This window comes from Peromyscus eremicus, chromosome 10 (assembly GCF_949786415.1).
Source record: "Peromyscus eremicus chromosome 10, PerEre_H2_v1, whole genome shotgun sequence".
Classification (NCBI taxonomy): domain Eukaryota; kingdom Metazoa; phylum Chordata; class Mammalia; order Rodentia; family Cricetidae; genus Peromyscus; species Peromyscus eremicus.
The window spans coordinates 81,025,147-81,049,575 of record NC_081426.1 but is presented as its reverse complement, the minus strand read 5'-3'; the positions used below and the strand labels follow the sequence as shown (position 1 = coordinate 81,049,575).

At 39.0% G+C, this 24,429-nt stretch overlaps 1 protein-coding gene across 4 annotated transcripts in view; it reads left to right on the top strand.

Annotated features, from left to right (window-relative positions):
• The window catches only part of Ankrd17 (ankyrin repeat domain 17), a 135,043-nt gene that overhangs the window by 101,611 nt on the left and 9,003 nt on the right, over positions 1 to 24,429 (top strand). For all 4 annotated transcript variants that reach the window (XM_059274650.1, XM_059274649.1, XM_059274648.1 and 1 more), the window contains 11 exons: positions 2,798 to 2,940; positions 3,526 to 3,739; positions 4,238 to 4,413; positions 5,203 to 5,365; positions 9,638 to 9,733; positions 10,841 to 10,957; positions 13,318 to 13,489; positions 14,667 to 15,114; positions 15,737 to 15,892; positions 17,666 to 17,815; positions 19,650 to 21,280. In XM_059274650.1, coding sequence (XP_059130633.1) covers positions 2,798 to 2,940; positions 3,526 to 3,739; positions 4,238 to 4,413; positions 5,203 to 5,365; positions 9,638 to 9,733; positions 10,841 to 10,957; positions 13,318 to 13,489; positions 14,667 to 15,114; positions 15,737 to 15,892; positions 17,666 to 17,815; positions 19,650 to 21,280 — 3,466 coding nt within the window. The remainder of the gene's footprint in view (positions 1 to 2,797; positions 2,941 to 3,525; positions 3,740 to 4,237; positions 4,414 to 5,202; positions 5,366 to 9,637; positions 9,734 to 10,840; positions 10,958 to 13,317; positions 13,490 to 14,666; positions 15,115 to 15,736; positions 15,893 to 17,665; positions 17,816 to 19,649; positions 21,281 to 24,429) is intronic.

The following is a 24,429-nucleotide window of genomic DNA, read 5'->3' as shown; positions in this document are numbered from 1 at the left end:
ATTCACAGTGGAGGTGGAGAGGGTCTTAAAAAATTAGCAGGGTGTGTTAGCCCATGCTTTTAATCTCTGCATTCTGTAGGCAGAGGCAGATGGATCTCTCTCTTAGTTGGAGACCAGCTTGCTCTTCATAGAGAGCTCCAGTCCAGCCAGGGAGACAGTGCCCTCAACAAAAAAAACAAAAACAAAAACAAAAATCTTTCTTAATCACTGTTCTATTGCTGTGAAGAGACATCATGACCACAGCAGCTCTTATAAAAGAAAGCATTTAATTGTAGGCTTACTTACAGTTTCAGAAATTTAGTTCATTATGGTCACAGCAGGATCATAATGGCGTGCAGGCAGACCTAGTGCTAGAGAGGCAGCAAGAAGAAAGAGAGATTCTGGGCTTCTGAAACCTCAAAGCCCACCCCCAGGGACACACTTTCTCCAACAAGGCCACACCTCCTAATCCCTCTCAAATAACACCACTCCATCATGGCCAAGCATTAAAATATATGAGCCTATTGGGGACCATTCTGTTAAAATCACATTAGATTCCTACTGATTCCAGATTAAAACTTGATGACAGAAATTTTGAGAAATACAATTTTAAATTCCTAATCATGGGCCTGAAGAGATGGCTCAAAGGTTAAGAGCACTGGCTGCTCTTACAGAGGTCCTAAGCTCAATTCCCAGCAACCACATGGTGGCTCACAGTCATCTGTAATGAGAGCTGCTGCCCTCTTCTGGCCTGCAGGCATGCATGCAGGCAGAACATTGTATACATAATAAATAAATCTTAAAAAAAAAAAATTCCTAGTCATGAGTTAGGTTGAAATATTTCTTTCACACATTCACAAATATTTTAGTTTTAAATCAAAGAAATAAAGTAACATCCTTATTTAAAAACACTAAGTCCCACTTTTGTGAGTTATTCATAACTAAAAATAGGTGGGCTGGAGATAATAGTCATTTGTAAATATGATTGTCGAGCATATTTTAAGGGTTTCGTCATCCTTAACACCACAAGAAACTAACCAAGCCGTGACAACTTAAGATTTTCCTTTCTACTACAAAACTTTACCTATAAACACTTTCATTTGGTGTCATTAAAACAGGTATTGAGAAATAATTGATATGATTGGGAAAATCAATTCAACATAAAATTACATAATAAAATTTAGAAAAAAATGAAATTTGTACGCATTTATTTTTACTTTATTGTGTGACAGATGCTATAAAACACTCAAGCCATTTAAAACAGATATGCTAGCTCATGCCTGTTACTGGCTTGTGCCTATGCCCCCTGTACTTGGGAGTCAAAGGCATATATCAAGGTCAGTCATGGCTGTATAGTAAGACACTGCCATTCAACAAAACAATACAAAATAGGCCAACAGATGGCCCAACATGTAGAGATAATTGTGCCACCCAGCCTGACAGTCTGACTTTGATTTTTCTACACACATACTAATTAATAAATGTAAGAAGAAGAAAAAAACAAGTAAGGTAGGTGGCTCCTTGTGTCAAAGTACACAAGAGACCCTGCCTTGGTGAGGTGGATGGTGATAGCCAACTTGTGAACGTTGTCCTCTACCTGCCACCGCATTTCATATGGGCCTGCGTGCATACAGATTTACAATAGATTAAAAAGTAAAGCCACTTAGTCTGGCTAGCTTTAATGAAGTAATCTATAGCTTTATCTAAACAAATAAGGAGTTTTAACTGGTTTGTCTCTGAATGGCCAAAAAGCACTTAATGCGCAGTAATTTAGCTCTCAGAGAAATGGTATTGAGACCCAGAAGTAGAATCAGCCAGAACTCCTGCATTGTTGGTGAGGTATAACTAGTACAGCTGTTCTTTGGATCAGTCTCATAGTGTCTAAAAAGTTATGCACCCAAGATTCTATTACTAGGTAAGACTTAATGCTGTGCTCACAGGCACAAAATATTATTAAGGTTGTTAAGGTAGTCAAAACATGGGAAAAAATTTCAACTCTTCTGTTAGTTTAATAGCAAAAAAATACTGATTGCCAGATGTTGTAGCACACACCATTAATCCCAGTGCCTTGGGAGGGGAGGCAGTCAAATCTTGGATTTTGCCACCAGCCTTATTTACGTATTTGAGACCCTGTCTTGGGGGCGGGGGGTGATTGAAGATTTTAAAATTTTAATGCATTCATGATGAGACAGTTGTGTAGCTTGATCTGCTGGGGGGGGGGGGGGCGCCCTGGCAGTAGAATCAGAATCTCTCTCTGGTGCATGAGCAGACTTTTTTTGAGCCCACTACCTATGATGGGACACCTCCAGCAGCCTTGAGGCAGGGAGGGGGGCTTGGACTTGCCTCTACTGGATGTGCCTCCCCATGGGAGGCCTTGCCTTCTTGTGGGGAGGAATGGGGGGGTAGGATGGGAGGAGGGAAGAGGGAGATCTTTGATTGGTGTGTAAAATGGGTGGAAAATTTTTCTTAATAAAAATAAAAAAATAAAATTTTAATGCATTCATATGTACATATAAAATAAATTTTATCTAATGCTTTCCTTCATAACTATATGGTAAAAGTAATAAAAAAATTCATTTCTAAATGCCTACCATAACATCTGAGGTCTGAATCTTCTGTGAACATTCATTAGATTTCTAAGCTTTCTTTTTTCAGCTTGAGAGCTCTCTGTTGACTTAAAAGAACTTTATTGTCTAAAGCTGTAAAGATGAAAGAACTTTCTCATTTTGTTACATACCAGAAAAAAATCAGAAATACACCTTTGAAATTGTCTTGGCTTTAGAAAGCATATTTCTTACCTTTTTTTTTTTCTTATCAGGTGGTGGAGTTGTTGTTAGCTCGGGGTGCAAATAAAGAACACAGGAACGTTTCTGATTACACACCTCTAAGCCTGGCTGCTTCTGGTGGCTATGTGAACATCATCAAAATACTGCTAAATGCAGGAGCTGAGATCAATTCGAGGCAAGTTTTACTCTTTGTCTGTAGACATGTTATTAAGAATATTGTGCTGTAGATATTTGGAAATGTTATTTTAGTGTTAGAAAAACTTGTATTAAATTTAAAAACTTTAAGTTATTCAAGAATTTAAAATGTTTTATGTAACTGAAAAATGCACACTGCTGTTTCTTAGGGAACTAATGGCAATATCTTTCTTAGTGTTTATTAAATAGTCAAATATTTGCTTCATCATAGGATGGAGAATTCACACCCTAGCTTGTTGTAGGTCTCTAAGAAAGTTTTAGTAGTATCTCAAAAGATTCAAGGTCTGAGAAATGTAGTTAAAATTTTAAATAATTCGACAGAAACAAAGAGTTTTAGCCAGACTTGGTAGGTGGTCTACTGCTATAATTGAAGTGCTTGGGAGGTTGATTATGAATTCAGGATCATTCTTAGCTACCATAGCCAGTTAGAAGCAAGCCTGGACTACAGGATACTCTTTTCTCAAAAAACAGAGAGAATTTTGTATTCAAAGTTTCTTTTAATCATTGCTGTATCTCTGCGGTGATAAGTTATGTTTGCTTTTGTTCCCCATATTTTCACCCTCAGAACTGGTAGCAAATTGGGCATTTCTCCACTGATGTTAGCAGCTATGAATGGGCACACAGCTGCAGTTAAGCTCCTCTTAGACATGGGCTCTGACATAAATGCTCAAATAGAAACCAATCGAAACACTGCCCTTACCTTAGCCTGCTTCCAAGGAAGAACTGAAGTGGTTAGTCTTCTACTTGATCGAAAAGCAAACGTTGAACATAGAGCTAAGGTAAGGAAGATGCTGGAACTTATCATTTGTCAGCTCTTTGTTACGATGACAAAATACCTGAGAAATCATTTTAGAAATGGAAAAACAGGTTTATTGTAGAAGTTATGGTTTTATTACTTTATTACATTAGTCTACTATATATAGTTAAAATTCTTTACCACTTATGAAAATACTTGGGCATATATTTTTATAATCATTATTGATAGGTTAATTAGCTGAAAACAATGCAATTTTGAAAGGACAGGAAACATGTAGTGTCATTCATATCAGTGGACTTGGATTTTATTCCAATCCTTTTTCCCATACTGATTTTAGGTAAAATTAATTTTTAATTAAATATAACTCAAACAACTGTCAGTACAAATTTATGTATCTGTAGAAACTATATCATATTGCTCCCTCAGATTGTTAACATTTTGGCTATTTCTGGTCTCTTCCATAGTTTTTTTTTTTTTTATTGTTTTTTTTTTTCATTTATTTATTTTCCATTAAACCTAGACTGGCCTCACACCACTAATGGAAGCGGCCTCTGGTGGGTATGCAGAGGTGGGCCGAGTTCTTTTGGATAAAGGTGCTGATGTTAATGCCCCTCCAGTGCCCTCCTCAAGAGATACAGCTTTAACCATAGCCGCAGATAAAGGGCATTATAAATTTTGTGAACTTCTCATTGGCAGGTATGTTATGAACGTATCCTATGTAAGTGTTAGAGTTCTCTGGGCAGTGTCACTGTGTAAACAATCAAATGTAATTATTTCTGTAACTTGCGTTTTCCTCACTCTTAACACTGCTTTAGTTGACAGTAACTATTCAGTCTCAGGGTGAGGGGGGAGTTGCTAGAAGCTTCCTGCCTGATTTCAAGAAAAATGCTTGTCAAAGACCAGCTAGCTATAGTGGCACACACCTTTAATCCCAGCTCTTGGGAGACAGAGGCAGGTGGATCTCTGATTTAGAGGCTGGCCTGGTCTACATAGTGAATTCCAGGACAGCCAGGGTTATGTAGAGACCCTATCTTAATAAACAAAATAAAATAAAATCTTAAAGACCTTTGTGTGACACTCTACATATTTGGTTCTGAGTACTCTTAACTGTTATTAACAGTACCATGAGTCTTACCTACCTTGATGTTAGCAGGACCCTAAAGTTGTTTTGCTTTGTTTTTTCCTCTATGTACTGTAAATACATGGATACAAATAATCTGAGATGGGTACTGCCTCATAGGATACTGTTTGTCTCCAAGATACTATTTATTTATTTGCAGAATTCAGAGTTATATAGTCATTTTTAAAATAAGGGAAGCATATATTGAACATGTGGGTACTTAATTCTTAAAAAAAAATCCATTCATCCTTGAGTATTTATTTTCCTCTTTAAATTTTCACAGTTGATTTTTTTTTTTTTTTTTTTACTGCTATCCCTATCATTCCATCTCATGTAAGAAAGTGCTGTCTGTCATTCATTTCCAGGGGAGCTCATATCGATGTGCGTAACAAGAAGGGGAACACTCCGCTGTGGCTAGCAGCAAATGGTGGACACCTAGATGTGGTTCAGCTATTGGTGCAAGCAGGTGCAGATGTAGATGCAGCAGATAACCGCAAGATAACACCTCTCATGGCTGCATTTAGAAAGGTAGCACATCTCATCCTCATTCACTTGCATTGCACATGGTGGGCTGTGCTAGGGAGAGCTTGGATAGTGATTGTTCTAGACTTGTTTTTATGATGTAATAGCTTTGATGAAAGCAGTAATACTATGTGCAAATGAAATGCTCTACTGGCAAACCAAATAGGTCTAGTATTTCAGAAATGCTGTGAATGTGATTCATACTGGACATCAAAACTAAGGATACTTGTAAGAAGATAATCTAGGCTGGCCAGCTAGATGACCCAGTGGGTAAAGATGCCTGACATGCAAGCCTGGCAACTTGCGAGTGAATCCTGGAACTTACATAATGGTAAAAAGAGAACCAACTCCACAAAGTTGTCCTCTAACCTCTACATGCATGCCCTGACATAGGCACCCACATTCGTAAGTCATGGGTATATGCATACTTAGTAATAAGTAAAACAAAGAGAGTTTCTTAGGGTTTCTATTGCTGTGAAGAGACACTGTGACCATGGCAACTCTTATAAAGGAAAACATTTAATTAGCTTGCTTACAGTTCAGAGGTTTAGTCCATAATCATCGTGGTGGAACATGATGGCATGTAGGCAGGCATGGTGCTGGGAGAAGGAGCTGAGAATTCTGCATCTTTATCTGCAGGCAACAGGAAGTGAACTGTGACACTGGGTATGGCTTGAGCATATATGAAACCTCAAAGCCCACCTCCAAGGTGACACACTTCCTAATAGTGCCACTCCCTATGGGTTTATGGGGACCCATTACATTCAAACTGCCACAGATATTCTAAGTTGCACATTCAAAATCTAGTTATAATGTTAATATTTAGATGCTTTTTTACATTATCATTGTAAAATAAACTAAGTTTTATTTTATCATTGATTTCATTTATTTGTTTATTGGGGTTGTTTGGTTGTTGCTTGGTTTCGGTGTCTTGTATTTTAGTTTGGCTTTGAGACAGGATCTCACTATGTAGCTTTGAACTGGCTCTTATACCAGTTTGGCCTTGAACTCATAGGCTTGCCTCTGCCTCTAGAGTACTAGGACTAAAGGTGTACACAATGAGCATGGCCTTAATTGTTGGTTTTAAATATTAGGGGGGGGGAAATCACTGAAAACCTCACTATCAATAGAAGCAGCGTTTTCTCTATGTAGTGCTATTGCACAGAGCTGTGTGTGTTTTGATTAAATCATTTGCTTTAAAATATACCACTGATAACTTAATGTAGTTTTAGCCCAATTCGTTTCTTAGAAAAACAAGATCATTATTTCAGGAACTACATTTGTTTACTTTGAGATAGAATTTTTTGGCCTAAGCTGGCTTGAATCTTACTATATAAGATAGTGCTTGGGGGGCTGGAGAGATGGCTCAGTGGATAAGAGCACCGACTGCTCTTCTGAAGGACCCGGGTTCAATTGCCTGCACCCACATGGCAGCTCACAACTGTCTGTAACTCCAAGATCTGATACCCTCACATAGACATGCATGGAGGCAAAATAAATAAAAATAAAAAGTAATTTTTACAAAATAGAGTTTAAGATAGGGCTTGAACTTTAGACACTCTTGCTTCAGCCTTTCTGGTGGAGACACATCTATATAAGTAGTATTTTTAAAAACTGATTTGAAGCATTTTAGATTGTATTACTTTTTAAAAAATCCCTTATTTGGGATATAGCTTAACAAGAGAGTACTTGTCTGGTGTGCATGATGCTGTGGACTTAATTTTAACACCACAAAAACCTAGCATTCATAAAAGTACTTTGTAGATACTAAAGCATGGACTATTTTTAGTATATAAGTTATAAGACATCATCTTTCTCTCATTCTTTCTGATTCTTGATCTTACTTTGTCATTGATGATGGTTGGGGTTTAGCTTTTTTTTTTTTTTCTTTTTTTTTTTTTTTTGGATTTTTCGAGACAGGGTTTCTCTGCTCTGTGTAGTTTTGGTGCCTGTCCTGGATCTCACTCTGTACCCGAGGCTCACCTCGAACTCATAGAGATCCGCCTGCCTCTGCCTCCCGAGTGCTGGGATTAAAGGCGTGCGCCACTGAGGCCCGGCCACTTTGCTGATTCTTATGGACTACACAGCCACTTGCTTTTTCCCTTTCGAATTCAAATCTACTCTTTCCTAGTGTCTTCTTCTCTAAGCATATTGGCTGAATCATCAAGTTAACCTTCCTTCCCTCTCCACTGTAACATGAATTGCTAAACGGTCTTGTTAATGGAAAAAATCCAGAGCCAGACATCGTGGTGAAAGCTGAAAGATCAGAGAAGCAGAACAAGGCACAGCCAACCTTACCTCACTAACTCCTCAGCCGATCCTGTTTCCATGAATCCTCAGACTGAAAGCCTCTGAGTCCTCACCCCTGAGGGTCTCAGTTGAACTGCTGCTTAGTTCCTGTCTCCTCATACCTTATATTTTGTTCTCCGCCCAGCCATGTCGCTTCCTGGGATTAAAGGAGTGTGCCACCACTATCTAACTCTGTTCCCAGTGTGAACTCACCAAGATCCAGAGCATCTCTGCCTTCCAAGTGATAGGATTAAGGGTGTGTGCCACCACTGTCTGGCCTCTGTGTCTAATCTAGTGGCTGGATCTGTCCCACATAAGTTTATTAGGGTTCACAATATATCACCACACTCCACTGTGTTAGTATTCTCTTGACGGTTTGCTCTTCAAAGCCACCACAATATACTGTCTGTAGATCTCACCTTCCATTGTGAATCCCTAATGGAAGAGTCATGTCGTTGCTTGATCTTTGTCTTGCCTCCTATCTGCTGACCTCTGTCATCAACTAGAATGCTCATGTCCCTCCTCCTTTCTTTTCTAGTTATTCTTTTTTTGGGTAGTTTAAATCTCGCCTTCCCAAGCTGTTTTCATTTTGTTAGATTTCATATAGAGATTTTAGAAGTTCTATAATCCTCCTGCAGTCCTTTCTTATTTTTGTCATTTTTTTGTTTGTTTTTTACAAGTATCAGAGTTACAGGAATAGATTACCAAGTCCAACAGCTTGCCTACCTATATTCCTTCTCTCCCTCTTTCTTTCTTTCTTTTAAATGAGTGCAAATGGGGAGGGTGCTATATGAATTGTGGCATAGAAGTATTTTACGGACTGTAAGTATTCATTTAAAGCCTTTAAAAGATAAAACAGATAAATGCAGATTAAAGGTAAAGAGCCCAATTTTCTCACACCTGTAATTCCAGCATTTTGGAGGCTGGGGTAGTGCCTCACAGAACATGTTCAATACTAGCCTCAACATAGTGAGTACCTTAATTTCAGCATTGAGGAGAAAGAAGCTTGCAGAGATGAGCTAGAAGGCAGACTGGTCTATCTGTAGTGACTTCCAAAACAGTCAGGACTACAAAATGAGATGCTGTCTCAAAAAAGAGGGGAGATAAGGAAATACCTCAAAGGCAGCTTGGGCAAAATGGCTTAGCAGGTAAAGGTACTTGCCATGCAAGACTGGCAACTTGAGTTTAGTTCCCCAACCCCACATAGAGGTGGAAGAAGATAACTGAATCTACGCATGACAGAAATATATGCACGTGGGTATAGAAGTATGCACATATATACATACATGTGCAAACTTCTATACAAAGACTTTACTGTCTATCCCTATTATCTAAAAGGATAGCAAGCAGCTCATAATCATAAACAACAGTATTGTGTGTGTTTGATTGTGTGTATGTGGTTTCTCTCTGTGTAGTCTAGGCTATCTTGGACCTTTTGTACTGGGATTATAGGTATGGGCCATCATCTCTTTGGAAATAGTTTTTACCTTTTTCTTTCCTTTTTTTTTTTTTTTTCTTTTCTTTTTTGAGACAGTGGCATACTCTGTAGTCTTGGCTGTCCTAGACTTGATATGGTAGCCAGACTGGCCTTGAACTCAGAGTGGTCCCCCTGCCTCTCTGCTGGGGATTAAAGGCATGTGACACCAAGCCTGGCAATTATTTTTACTTGAGAGCAGGGAAAAGGCGGACGTTTGTAGACTATTTTCTCATTGGATGTCTCTCACTTTTCTTCATGCTGATACTTATTCATTTATTTAGAATTTTAGGCCACATTGTTCTGTATTTTGTGAGAAGGTGAAATGAACAATGTAGTTGTAACTCGTTAGAAGAAAAAGCTCTGCTTTTCCTTTTAGTATAAATACACAGTTAGGGCTTTACTTTGTGCCAGTAATATTAACTAGTGTTAATGTTCTTTCAGACAGTGTATAGATTTATTGAACTCTGTTGGCGTATGTTTTTGATTGATCTGACAGTGATATCTGTTTTTAGGGTCATGTGAAGGTAGTACGCTACTTGGTCAAAGAAGTCAATCAATTTCCATCAGATTCTGAATGCATGCGGTATATAGCAACCATCACTGATAAGGTAAAGTATTATTTAAATTCACCTTATGTATGAGCTGGAATTACTTTTGGTTAATACAGCTTTCGTGCCAGTAAACTCATTGTGAGCAATAAAATATACTATATAGCAGTTTCGTTTCTGTAATATTTATGAACTTTTAAAGGATTTACCTAGATTTATAATGTATTCTGAGAACAAGAATACCTTGAAGCCTTGAATACCAAGAAGTTGGGGTATGGCAGTTCACATTATTGAATATTAGGTTTTTTTGTTGGGAGTTGAGATAAACTAAAATTTATTTTGTTTTATTTTGGATTTTCAAGACAGGGTTTCTCTGTATAGGACTTAATGTTCTGTAACTCACTCTGTACACTGGGCTGGTCTTGAACTCAGAAATCTGCCTGCCTCTGCCTCCTGAGTGCTGGAATTAAAGGCATTGTACTACCACACCTGGAGTAAATAGATATTTTGAAAATTTTGTTTGTTTTTTTTGTTTTTCAAGACAGAGTTTCTCTGTATATTCCTGGCTGTTCTCAAACTTAGAGATCTGCCTGCATCTGCCTCCTGAGTGCTGGAATTAAGGTGTCCGGTGCCATGCCCGGCTAATGTTTTTACTGATAGTAATATGAGGAATGTTCCTTTGTTGTTGTTAAGTTTGTTTTGAGAATGAAATCACTAAGTTACTAAGTTAATGCTCCTGTACATGCTTTACATATGTTTGTTGTTTACATTGACCCCATTTGTAGGAAAACTTATCATTGTTATGGTATATATATATATTTTTTTAGATTTTTATATTATTCATGAGTGGCTTGCTTACATGTATTTATGTACACTGTATACTGTGTGCATATGTAATATGTTTGATTTTTTTTTTTTTTTTTAACTCAAAGTATAGGCCTAAGTTAGTTTCTGGGTGTGTATTTTGAAAATAGGAACCTCTTTCTTGTGGTTGTTTTGGAAATGTATAGTTTGGTATCTACACATCACTCCCTCCCCAACAACCCTCACTCCCATCCCCGGCCTAATGTTCATTTTTAAGTACTGTAATGAAGGTCATGTTTTTAGGAATCGACTAAATGTGAATTGTCCTTTAAGGCTGGAAATGTCTCCAATGTTTCATTGCAGGAGATGCTGAAGAAGTGTCATCTTTGCATGGAGTCAATAGTACAAGCCAAAGACAGACAGGCTGCTGAAGCAAATAAGAATGCCAGCATACTGCTGGAGGAACTGGACCTGGAAAAGGTACATGGAGACCATCCTTTATCATTTGCTGTCTGTTCTCTAAACTTAGTCTGTCCATGATGTTTAACTTTGTTCTCTGTCAATGTGTATTGTTTATGATAGTGATCGAGCACTTCACCAAATTTGATTTCAAGTACCACAGGGGCAGTAGACATTGTCTTTTGTAATCTTAATAAAATTTTATTACAGGGATCATGTGGATCTGAAAGGAAGCATGCATTCTATCTAGAATTTAGTGTTGTTTCAGTTAAAGTTCTCTTAATCCTCAACCACAGCCCTAGAGTTTATTACCAATAATAAATTTATCAGAGATACCACATCTACTGCAAGGCACAATTGACTAGTGAAACACAGTCTCACTCAGAGCATTTGATGTGTATGTGTTGGATTTGGAGTAATTGGGCGGTTGATGATTTTGTTTTTGTTTCTAAGACAAGGTGTGGATCCCAGGCCAGCCTTGAACTTGGTATATATGTATCCTAGGCTGATTTCAAACTATAGATTATCCTGATTCAGCCTCCACTGTCTCAGAATTACAGACATGCTAACTTGTTCATCAAGTTGTTTAAGTGACAAACTTACCTTACATGTTTCTTTTTTAAACAGTAAACTACTTGGGCAGTCCCTGGCTCTTTCTGTGCTCTCCCTTTCAACAGCTCATCTTCACTACCTTATAACCAGGATGTCTCAGAGATAGTCATTGTAGCAGGAAAATAATTAGTTTGGGGTCTAAATTCTGCTATTCTTTTTAGTTTTTAAGATTTACTTTCCTGGCCAGGCAGTGGTAGTGCACGCCTTTAATCCCGGCACTTGGGAGGCAGAAGCAGGCGGATCTCTGTGAGTTTGAGGCTAGCCTAGTCTACAGAGCTAGTTCCAGGACAGGCACCAAAACTACACAGAAACCCTGTCTCGAAAAACCAAAATCAAAAACAAAAAGCCGGGTGGTGATGGTGCATGCCTTTAATCCCAGCACTCGGGAGGCAGAGGCAGGCGGATCTTTGTGAGTTCAGGAAAGGCGCAAAGCTACACAGAGAAACCCTGTCTCGAAAAAACAAACAAACAAACAAACAAAATCTCCCTTATCTTTCTGTTTTGCCTCAGTCTCACTAGTAGGATACTGCGACTTTTTTTTCTTTTATATACTAAGTGCCATTGTTTTCAAAAATGAGAATGCTTATGGGCAGGAAACAAGACTATCTGTGCATGGGGTTGGGGGATGCCTGTGTGTTAGTATCTGGGAAGGCTGAAGGTGTTGGATCCCCCTGGAGCTCAAGTTAGAGGTGATTGAACCACCAAACAAGGGTCCTTGGAACAAATTTCAGGTCTTTTGCTAGAGCAGTAAAAGCTCTCACCCACTGAACTTTCTACAACCCTAATTTAAAAATTATAAATGATTATAGAAATCATGTGTCTTTATCATTTACTCATTAAAATAAGATAAGCTTTTCTTTAGTTTTTTATGATAATAGGGATTGAATTTGGGGCCTTGTGCATGGTAGGTGAGTATTCCATCACTGAGCTATGTCCTAGGCTTTTCTTTTGAGACAGGACTTGTGGTGTAGCCTATACCAGCATCAGACTCACTCTGTAACCTTAGCAATCCTTGAATTCAAGATCTTACTACCTCAGCATGCTGAATGTTGACATTAGAGTATACATAATCAGTCATATCTAGCTTAAAAATAAGTTAGGTGTGGTGGTGCATATCTTCAATTCTGACACTCAAGAAGCAGAGAAACAGGTGGATCTTTCTGAGTTTAAGGCCTTTTTGGTCTACATATAATGAGTTCTAGCCAAGCCAAGGCTACTTAGTGAGATGCTGTTTCAAAAAAAAAAAAATGTTTTATTTACAAAATAGTCATGCAGGGGTTTTTTTTTGTCGTCCCCCCCCCCCTTGAAGTCCGAACTCAGGGCCTCTAGCGCTCTACCACTGAGCTAAATTCTCAACCCCTCTTTTTTGTTTTTTTGTCTTTTTTTTTTTAAGTCATGAAGTTTTATACATGTAAATAATAATGTACTTGAGTTGTGGTTCTCTAATCCCTATTCATTACCCTCTTCTAATTCCTCTCTCCAAATCCTTCTATTTTTGCATTTAAGAAAAAAACTTGATTGCAGCTTAATATTTTTAAAAATGTCCTACAGCTAACAGTTACTGTCCTACCTGTGTCTACCACTTTGCACAAATTAGTGTCTTAAGTGTAGTTGCGGTATCATCTAGCATCAGCAATAAGTTGAATCCAACTACTTTGAATTTTAAGATTTCTTAATTGCTTTGTAATAAGTGGCATTATATGCCCACTTTTATTCAAAGTAAGCTCTAGTGTTGTGGTTTTGTTTTGTTTTGTTTTGTTTTTAAACAGTTAAGGGAAGAAAGTCGAAGGCTGGCTTTGGCTGCCAAAAGAGAAAAGCGAAAAGAGAAGAGAAGGAAGAAAAAGGAAGAACAAAGAAGAAAATTAGAAGAAATTGAAGCCAAAAATAAGGAGAACTTTGAACTCCAAGCCGCCCAAGAAAAAGAAAAACTTAAAGTTGAAGGTATTTTTTTCCAGACAAGCATCCAGTTTGAGACTGCAGTCAAAATCATATACTTAGCTGCACCTAGTAGCTGTAATTCCAGTTGCTTAGTAGGCTGAAGTAAAAGGATTGCAAAATCAAGACATGTGGATTATACAGTGAGTTCAAGGCCAGAATCTAGGGCTTGGTCACATTGTCTCAAGAGTTTAAAAGAGTGCCAGGCAGGTAGCTCTGCAAACATATGTCTACCATGTGCTGAGTCCTTTGTACTAAAAATAATAATAATAATAATATTAATAATAATAATAATAAAAATATTAGCTTAGGATAGGCATGGAGGTGTACCATGGTAATCCCAGCATTTGGGAAGTGGAAAGCAGAAGGGTCAGCAAGCACTTCAGGGTCGTCCTGGCTACAGAGTCAGTCAAAGGCTAACTAGGCTGCAGAAAACCCTGTTTCAGAAAGCGGAATACTACTACTCCTGCTAATTGTAAACGTGACTAGATTTTACTTTTAAGTTGGATGTCATGGCACATATTTATAATCCTAGCATTCAGAGACTGAGGTAGGTCAGTTACTAAAAAGTCAAGGTTATCCTTGACTGTATAGTAAAACCCTGTCTCATGTCTTGTTTTTATTTAAATACCAGTCAGTCAACTTAGAAATGGTTTTAACTATTTGAGGACCAAAGGTGATAAGTGGCTATTTGATTTAATGATTCATTCCCCACCTCACTGTTTAGATTTGTGGTTTGGTTTTGGGTTTTGTATTGTTTTGTAGTTCTTTCTTTGATTTTGAGATACTTTTGCTGTTTAGCTCATGCTAGCCTTACACACTACATCCTCCTACCACAACCTTTCAGGTGGCTTAGATTATGGACATTTTCTTCCATTCTTGATTTTTAAAACTTTTGGGTACATTTGCTTTGTCTTTCTCCTTTTTTTTTTCTTTTTTTTTTTTAGAAGTTTACATGTAAATGTATACATTATGTGTAATGACATAATTACTTGTATTTTCTCAGAAGGTTACATTATTTTATATATCCATAGTAGCATTATTGTACTGAAATTAGTGATTTTATAAAATTTAATACATGATTCATGTGCCTATTTTCCAGGCTGTTCCCAAATCCTCCTTCCGTTGTCTGTTGTATCTGTCTTCTCAGTGAATGACTAACTCACTGTTGCTACCTTTACAGAAGAACCTGAAGTCTTGACAGAGCCTCCAAGTGCCACTACCACCACTACCATAGGAATCTCTGCTACCTGGACTACTCTGGCAGGTTCCCATGGTAAAAGAAATAATACCATAACTACAACCAGTTCAAAGAGGAAAAACAGGAAAAATAAAATTACTCCAGAAAATGTCCAAATTATATTTGATGATCCACTACCAATTTCATACAGTCAGCCAGAGAAGGTGAACGGAGAGTCCAAGAGCAGCAGTACCAGCGAGAGTGGGGACAGTGACAACATGAGGATCTCCAGCTGCAGTGATGAGAGTAGTAACAGCAACAGCAGCAGGAAGAGTGACGGTCATTCGCCAGCTGTGGTCACCACCACTGTGACCAGCAAGAAACAGCCTTCTGTTCTTGTTACCTTTCCAAAGGAGGAGAGAAAGTCCGTTTCTGGCAAGGCTTCTATAAAGTTAGTTCCAAGTTCTACTTTTGCTGGTGTCATGTGAAACACCTTGTTGCTAATTTTCTGTCTATCCTCTTCTTTTTTTTTTTTTTGAAACAAGTAATTTAACTATTAAATATTTTTGTATGCTAAAAAGACTAAGCTGTTGTTTAGATTTTCTGCTGAGAAAATAAATTATTTTTACTATGTAATTTTTTGTGATTGTTAAAATTAGCTTGTGGAAAGTATTGATAAATGAATCAGGGCATGGTGATACGTACCTGTAATTTCAGCATTTGGGAGGCTGAATGAAGCAAGAGAATCACAGGTTCAAAACCAGGTTGTGCTACATGTTGACTTGAGTGTAGGCTGAACGATGTTGCAAAACCCTGTCTCACAAAAAGAAAAAAGTATTGATGTGTAGTTTCACAGCATTAGGATTCTACTCCGCTAAATTTACCCGTGTGTTGTTTGTTCTTAAAACTGGCTCTTTGTTACTCTATGTGGACTAGTAGAGAAAGTAGTAGGAACAGATTCCTCATGTGTTCTCTTTAATTGGTCTTACACAATAAGCTATGTCACTTATAACCTTTATCATTAATTTTCTGCATCTGTTCATTATTAATATGCTTTCCCTCCTTTGTTAAAGATTGTCAGAGACTGTCAATGAAGGGACCAGTAATTCTCTGTCAACTTGTACAAAATCTGGTCCATCTCCTCTTTCTTCTCCAAATGGGAAGTTAACAGTAGCAAGTCCTAAGCGTGGGCAAAAGAGGGAAGAAGGATGGAAGGAAGTTGTAAGGAGGTGAGTGATTCTTGGGTTACAGTTAAAGTCCTCCCACCATTCTCAAGGTTGCAGACAAACTCATGTCCTAAAACTAAATCTGGTCAAGAGACAGCCTTGCTGTACCTCATATGCCCCAAAAGTCATTGTTTTAAAAGGAGAAGTGAGGTGGTTTTAGATGACTCTAATTCCAGTGTAATTCTCTGTGTAGCCCTGGCTGGCCTAGAACTCATTATTGTAGACCAAGCTGGCCTCGAACTCAGAGTTCTTCCTGCCTCTGCCTCCCAAGTGCTGGGAACCCTTCATCAATGTGAAGATTTAAAATTAAAATGTGCCAGCCCTGGTGGCACTTGCCTGTAATCCCAGCACTAGGGAAGTACCAGCAAGAGGAGCAGGAGCTTAATGTTACCCAGTGAGTTTAAAGCCGGCCTGGGCTGTCTGAGGTCCCCATTTGTTCATAACAACCAAGTCAAATCAAATTCACACTGCTTGCTACTCTTCCAAGGGACCTGAATTCAGTTGCCAGCACCTACACAGGACAGCTCTCGACTTTAAGAAACCCTAGCTTGAGGGGATTGGACACCTGCACACAATATGGCATACAATCATGTAGATACACATAAACTGAACCAGCTTTTCCTAGTTGTCCTGTGACCTCCACATGTACTCCCTGACACATGTATGCACACACCCCAATATAATGTAAGAATCTTTGTAATTTTGCAAGTGGGGTGTAATAGTTCATGCCTGTAATCCAAGTACTTGAGAGGCAGGAAGATTGTTTGATTTGGAAGCCAACCTAGGCTGTAGAATGAGACTCTGTCCTTGAATAAGTACTGATCTTCCTGCCACCAACTCCCTGCACCTGGCAGGCTACCCTAGGTGATTTTTTTTTTTTAATTGTAGTAGTCTTTTTGTTTTTGTTTTTATTTTTGTTTTTGTTTTTCGAGACAAGGTTTCTCTGTGTAGCTTTGCGCCTTTCCTGGATCTCGCTCTGTAGACCAGGCTGGCCTCGAACTCACAAAGATCCTCCTGCCTCTGTCTCCCGAGTGCTGGGATTAAAGGCGTGCGCCACCACTGCCTGGCGTAGTCTTTTCTTTTTCCTCACGTGACTTTGAATTTTTGTATGTCTAGATAATCAATTAAATGCTTCTAAAAAATTCAGAGAAACAAAGAATTTTCATATCATTCTTTGAGATAATACATTAGACATCAGTTAAACTGAAAGGTGCCTAAAAGAAGCCTTCCTTGGACCTTTAAGCTAAATGAGATCCTTTAACTTTCCCTGTTAATTTCCAGCCCCAGGATTTGCAGTGGCACAGTGCACGTCTACCTAGTGAATGCTGCAGGGATAGAATAGGCTAGTAGTCAGGAAAGCAAACTAGATGAAAAGTTAGGCTAAGACAGCATCTCACTGTGTTGACCAGGCTAGCCTGGAGCTCAGAGAGATCCACCTGCTTCTGCCTTCAGAGTGATGTATTAAAGGGGCCTTTTGTTTGTTTGTCTGGATTAAGAATAAATAAAAAGCTGGGTGTGGTGGTGCACTTTGGAGACAGGCCAAGATTGCCTTTTTCAGCTAGCCCAAAGCTATATAGTGAGATCTTGTATTTACTGTTTCTTTAATATATAAATATATATATATATATATATATATATATATATATATATATATATATATAGCTTATTTAGCAAGTCTATTCTCCATTTATAATAAAAACACTTATAATTTCTTATTTCATTATAACTACTGATAATGATTTGTCTTAATTTATTTATCTTTCAACTTTTAAACAGGTCAAAGAAAGTATCTGTTCCATCAACTGTGATATCTAGAGTGATTGGAAGAGGTGGCTGTAATATCAATGCTATTCGGGAATTTACTGGTGCACACATAGATATTGATAAGCAGAAGGACAAGACTGGAGATCGGATAATAACTATAAGGCAAAGCTTTATTTTCGAATTTTCTTTTTCTGTTGTATTGTAACTCAATGAAATGGAACCATTTGAGTAGCATTTTGTGTTTGATTTTGTGTGTGTGTGTGTGTGTGTGTTAGGGTTTTCCTTGCTATGAGGAGACACCATGACCAAGGCAACTCTTGTGAAGGAAAACATTTAATTGGGGTGGCTCACTTACAGTTCAGAGGTTTAGACATGGCGGGATGTGGCAGCATGCAGGCAGGCATAGTGCTGGAGAAGGAGCTGCAGGTCTGACACCTTGCAGGCAATAGGAAGTCAACAGAGACTGGGTGGTATCCTGAGCATAGGGTTTCCATACATAAGCTTAATCATATTTTTTCTGAAGAGCCAACATTACAGTTTGCTGTCATTGTTGACATTACTGAGATTCCTTGCTCATTTTGAGAGTACTTCCCCAAGGGATTATAATACTAATAATAGAGAAGATATTTGGGAATTTGTAGTAAACTGTGTTATCTCAGATACCAGGATTAAAAAGAAAATCCTCTTTGCTTGCTCAGTTGTAAAAATTTTCCATGTTTACTTACATCCAACTTCTTATATTGGTTTAGTATTGTTTTTTGAGACAGGGTCTCTTTATGTAGCCCCAGCTATCCTGGAACTCACTGTACCAGGCTGGCTTTGAACTTGCAAGGTACCCCCCTCCCTACAGACTCTACCTCCTAACTATTTAGATTAAAGGCTTGGATTCCACTAAAATCAAGAACAGACAAGGCTGTCCACTCTCCCCATATTTATTCAATAAACTACTTGAAGTTCTAGCTAGAGCAATAAGGAGATCAAGGGGATATAAATTGGAAAGCAAGAAGTCAAACTTTCACTATTTGCAGAAGATATGATAGTATATATAAGTGACCCCAAAAATTCTACCAGGGAACTCCTATAGCTGATAAACTCCTTCAGTAAAGTGGCAGGATACAAGATCAACTCAAAATAATCAGTAGCCCTCCTATACACAAATGATCAAAGGGCTGAGAAAGAAATCAGAGAAACATCACCCTTTACAATAGCCACAAATAATATAAAATACCTTGGGGTAACTCTAACTAAAGGCTTGTACCACTGTTCTATGCTTACCTTTTTCTCTAAAACCAGATCTCAGTATGTAGCTTAGGCTGGCCTTGAACTTGCAGAGATCATCTGTCTGCTGGTACTAAAGTCATTGACTACCACTCCTAGTTGTTGACCTCCTATTTAACTTTATAATCTTGTATGCTGTGCAAGCTTTTGTCTATAATGGATTTTCTAACAATAAAATATTTTACAATGGGAAAGTGAAGTTTTCATTAAAAAAGGCAGAGGGGGTGGGGCTGGAGCAGTGACTCAGCAGTCACTGCAGTAGACCTGGGTTCAGTTCCTAGCACCACCCATAGTGGCTTACAGCCGTCTAAACACTTATGCACATAAACATAAATAAGTCTGTTTTAGGGAAGTCAGTCTAAACACTTATGCACATAAACATGAATAAGTCTGTTTTAGGGAAGTCAGTGAAGATGGGTAGTATAGGTTAGTGGTAGGGAACTTAGCGAGCTTGTGAAAGCCTGCCAACACCTTCCACATGCATACCAAAAAAAGATAAAAATTGCTCGTCTTCTGAAGCTTAGCATTAATTCAAGGTAATTTATTGTTTCTAGAATACCTCAAAATTGATGAGAAAACTGCCCTTGGACACCTGGGTTTGTCTGGGGTGTGTGTGTATGTGTGTGCCACTATCTGCACACAAGTGATTATATTGCTGGAGAGTACTGAACTTGAGGCTAACTCTCGGCATTTGTTTTTGTTTATTGTTATCATACAGGGGTGGCACTGAATCAACAAGACAAGCAACTCAGTTGATCAATGCTTTGATCAAGGATCCAGACAAAGAAATCGATGAACTTATTCCAAAGAATCGTTTGAAAAGCTCCTCAGCAAATTCCAAAATAGGGTCCTCAGCACCTACCACCACTGCTGCTAATAGTTCCTTAATGGGAATTAAAGTGACGACTGTAGCTCTGTCATCGACATCTCAAACTGCCACAGCACTCACTGTGCCTGCTATCTCTTCTGCATCCACTCACAAAACCATTAAGAACCCAGTGAATAATGTGAGGCCTGGTTTTCCAGTTTCTCTTCCATTAGCATATCCCCCTCCACAGTTTGCACATGCTCTGCTTGCTGCTCAGACTTTCCAGCAGATCCGTCCACCAAGGTTGCCCATGACCCACTTTGGAGGTACTTTTCCACCAGCTCAGTCCACTTGGGGTCCTTTTCCTGTCAGGCCTTTGAGCCCTGCCAGAGCTACTAACTCGCCTAAGCCTCACATGGTGCCTCGCCATAGCAATCAGAATAGCAGTGGTTCTCAGGTGAATTCAGCAGGTTCTTTAACTTCAAGTCCAACAACTACAACCAGTTCATCGGCGTCAGCGGTGCCTGGTACATCTTCAAATGGCAGTCCAAGTTCTCCTTCAGTCAGAAGGCAGCTTTTTGTCACAGTTGTGAAGACATCCAATGCCACAACCACGACAGTCACAACTACAGCAAGCAACAACAGCACTGCACCCACAAATGCCACATACCCTATGCCTACTGCCAAAGAACACTACCCAGTATCCTCCCCATCTTCCCCATCACCGCCAGCCCAGCCAGGAGGGGTTTCTAGAAATAGCCCTTTGGATTGTGGCTCAGCATCCCCAAATAAAGGAGCATCTTCTTCCGAACAGGAAGCAGGTAGTCCACCAGTAGTAGAACCCTCAAACAATAGGCCTCCACATAGCAGCAGTTCTTCTGGGAGCTCGTCAGGTCATTCCACTCAGCAGCAGCCTCCGGGATCTGTTTCTCAGGAGCCAAGACCCCCTCTTCAGCAGTCTCAGGTTCCTTCCCCGGATGTGAGAATGACTGTTCCTCCTCCAGCAACAAGTTCTGCTCCAGCGGTGGTGCCTTCTACTGCGCCTGTGACATACCCTATGCCTCAAACACAAATGGGATGTGCCCAGCCTCCTCAGATGGAAACCCCTGCTATTAGACCACCTTCTCATGGCACAGCTGCCCCTCACAAGAATCCAGCTCCAGTGCAGAATTCATCTGTTGCAGTCCTCAATGTCAATCACATTAAAAGACCTCATAGTGTTCCCTCTTCTGTCCAGCTACCTTCGACCTTAAGTACACAAAGTGCTTGTCAGAATTCAGTACATCCAGCAAATAAGCCTGTTGCTCCCAACTTCAGTGCCCCTTTACCATTTGGGCCCTTTAGCACATTGTTTGAAAACAACCCTACGAATGCTCATGCCTTCTGGGGAGGATCTGTTGTTTCATCTCAGTCAACACCAGAATCCATGCTGTCTGGAAAATCCTCATATTTGCCAAATTCAGATCCTTTACATCAGTCTGATACTTCCAAAGCACCAGGTTTTAGGCCGCCATTACAGAGACCTGCTCCAAGTCCCTCAGGTGAGTTTGTGTTAATGACTGACATTCTATGGTAACTACTTCACAGAGATGATATGAAAATTCTTGGCTATGCTATGATGTATTTGCTCTGTAAGTAGGCTACATGGATGAGGAGGGGGTTTTGTTGCACTGCTGCTGTTTTTGAAACGGTTTTGCTACATAGCCCTGGCTAGCATGGAATTCACTATGTAGACCAGACTGGCCTTTTTAATTCAAGCCTCTGCTTCCTGAGCACTAGAATTAAAGGTATGAGTTATGGTGACCACTGCTACAGGGTTTTATTTTTGTGGGGCTAGGAGTTAAACCCATTGGTTTATACATGCTAGAACCACTTTCTTTACCAGTGAGCTACACCCCAAGCCCAAGATCGTTCTGGTCCCTTAATACACCGTTGTATCATGTGCATTTAGTGTGTTATTTTTATTTTACAATCTTTTAAAGGCTGTAGTAAATTTTATCTTGAATTTCCCATAAATAAGTTAATAGGTCTCATCTCCCCCTCACACCTCTTTGAAAGAGAAAGGTTTGTGGGATGTGTCCGAGAATGGAACATTATGAGAGGCTGAAGAAGAGTAGCTTGAGTTTGAGACTAGTCTTCATTATACCCTGTCTTGGAAAAAAATAACGAAGGGAGGGCATGGTGATGCATGCATGTAGCCCCAGCATGTGATAAGTCATTTCCAGCTGCATACTGATCTTGACTGCCTTAGCTACAGGAGATCCTGTCTCAAAAGAAAGAAAAGGGGGAAAATAGGTTTTTTTACATTAATAAAGAAGTGCCAGCAAATACCAAATAGCTATCAGTTTTATTAAATTTGAATTCATTTCTGTTTTTTTGAACATCTTTCTTATTTCAAACAATACACTATCTAATGTGGTAGCCATTAGGTATCTCTATTTCTATTTAACTCAGTGAAAATTCACCAAGTATGGTGATGAACACCTTTAATCCCAGCCTTGGGAGGCAGAGGCAGTATGAGTTCCAGGCCATCCAGGGCTACATAATGTGACCCTGTCTCAAAATAACAATACTTTGTCATCTTAGTCAAGCTGTAAGTATTGTGGACTAATGGCTGCCATGTTGGACAGCAAAATTATATAATATTTCTATTTCAAGGGAAGTTCTTTTGGACAACACTGGTATTTATAGGGGATGTAAAGATATTCTAATTATGTTACTGTTTTTTTAACTTTTCGCTTATTTTTAGATTTATAAAACAAAAATTCTTAGGTTTATGAAACAAGAATGCTTCTTGTGTAAATATCTTAGGTGACTGACATATATACCAAAAAGAAATTAATATTGGGTAACTGGCTATAGATTTTTCAGTATTCAGATAACTACTTTTCCTGTTTTAGGATCTGATGCAGGATGCCAAATTGCATTTAGAACTGTTGTACTTTTTAAACAGCGTGGTAGTCCTTGCTCTTGTATCTCCAGCACTTTGGGTTCAGTATGATCTTTGACTAAATGTGGAGTTCATTTTTATTGTGGAATATAAAGAAACTCCATCTATTCAAAATGGTTTCTCTTGTGTATCCCTGGCTGTCTGGGTACTCACTCTGTAATCCAGGCTGACACTGAACTCAGATCTACCTGCCTCTGTCTCCCAAGTGCTGGTATTAAAAATATGCACCACTGGGCTGGATCGATGACTCAGGTTAAGAGCACTGGCTGCTCCTGCATTTAATTTCCAGCAACCATGATGGCTCACAACTATCTAAAATGAGATCTGATGCCCTCTTTTGGTGTACAGACATCACACTGTATACATAATAAATAATAAATCTTTTAAAAAAAAAAGTGCACCAACATTGCTCAGCAGAGATCCTGTCTTTTAAAAAAGAAGAGAAGAAATTCTTGTGGATTAGCCTGAGCAGTTAAAGTAATTGAGAAAATCCATGTGAGAGATGGGCATACTATGGCCTGTGGTCCACATGACCTGATCTATTTTTAAAGAATATTTTGTTTTATTTGGGGTTGAATTTTGTTTTTTGTGACAAGGCCTCTATAGGCTAGACTGGCCTGGAGTTTACCATATAGGCCATGCTTGTCTCAGACTTCCCAGTGACCATTGAACTCAGTCAGCAGCAGGCTAAGAAGTAATACAGTTCTCCTTGGCCTCAGTGCTACAGTTAAAGGCACGAACCACCCGAGGCTGACTTTGTTTATTTATTTGTTGTTGGTTTTTGTTTTTTTAAGGACATTTATACTTTATAGACCTGGCTGACCTAAACTCACTAATTATAGACTTTTTCCTGCATGAATATATGTGTACCAATGTGTGCCTAATGCCTAGAGAGGTCAGAAGAGGTATTGGCCCCCATGGAGCTGGGGTTACAGATAGTTGTTGAGTTACCGTGTGAGTGCTGAGACCCAATCCCAGGTCCTCTGCAAGAATAACAAGTGCTTCTTAACTGCTGAGCCACCTGCAGCTCCCCAGCCTACACACTATAAAAACAATCTTTTCAAAGAACATCAGACTGCAACCCACAGAACCAGGGAGGCTATATGGCAGGGGGGACCCTAGGATGACTGTAGCTTAGAATAAGTTTTGGTTTTACTCAAAAAAAAAAAACAAAACAAAAAAAAACCAACAACAAAAACAAACAAACAAAAAACAATCTTTTCAGAAAAGTGGTGGTGACACATGCCTGTAATCCCATCAGAGAAACAGAGGCAGGTGCAGATCTTTGTGAGTTCAAGGCCAGCCTGGTCTATATATTAAGTTCCAGGACAGCCAAAACTAAATAGACTCTGTCTCAAAAATAAATAAATACATAAATAGATAAATGAAAAATTTTTAAATTAAGAATAAAATGCCAAACAATAAATACTCCCTCATTCATATTATTCACTTGTTCATATCTTTTTTTTTTTTTTAAGATTTATTTATTTATTTATTATGTACACAATGTTCTGTCTTCATGTATCCCTGCAGGCCAGAAGAGGGCACCAGATCTCATTACAGATGGTTGTGAGCCACCATGTGGTTGCTGGGAATTGAACTCAGGACCTCTGGAAGAGCAGCCAGTGCTCTTAACCTCTGAGCCACCTCTCCAGCCCCTTGTTCCTATCTTTTAATGAGGGAGTGGTTTTGAGAAAGGATCTTCCTTTAGCCTAGACTGCCCTTTAACTTGTCATGTGG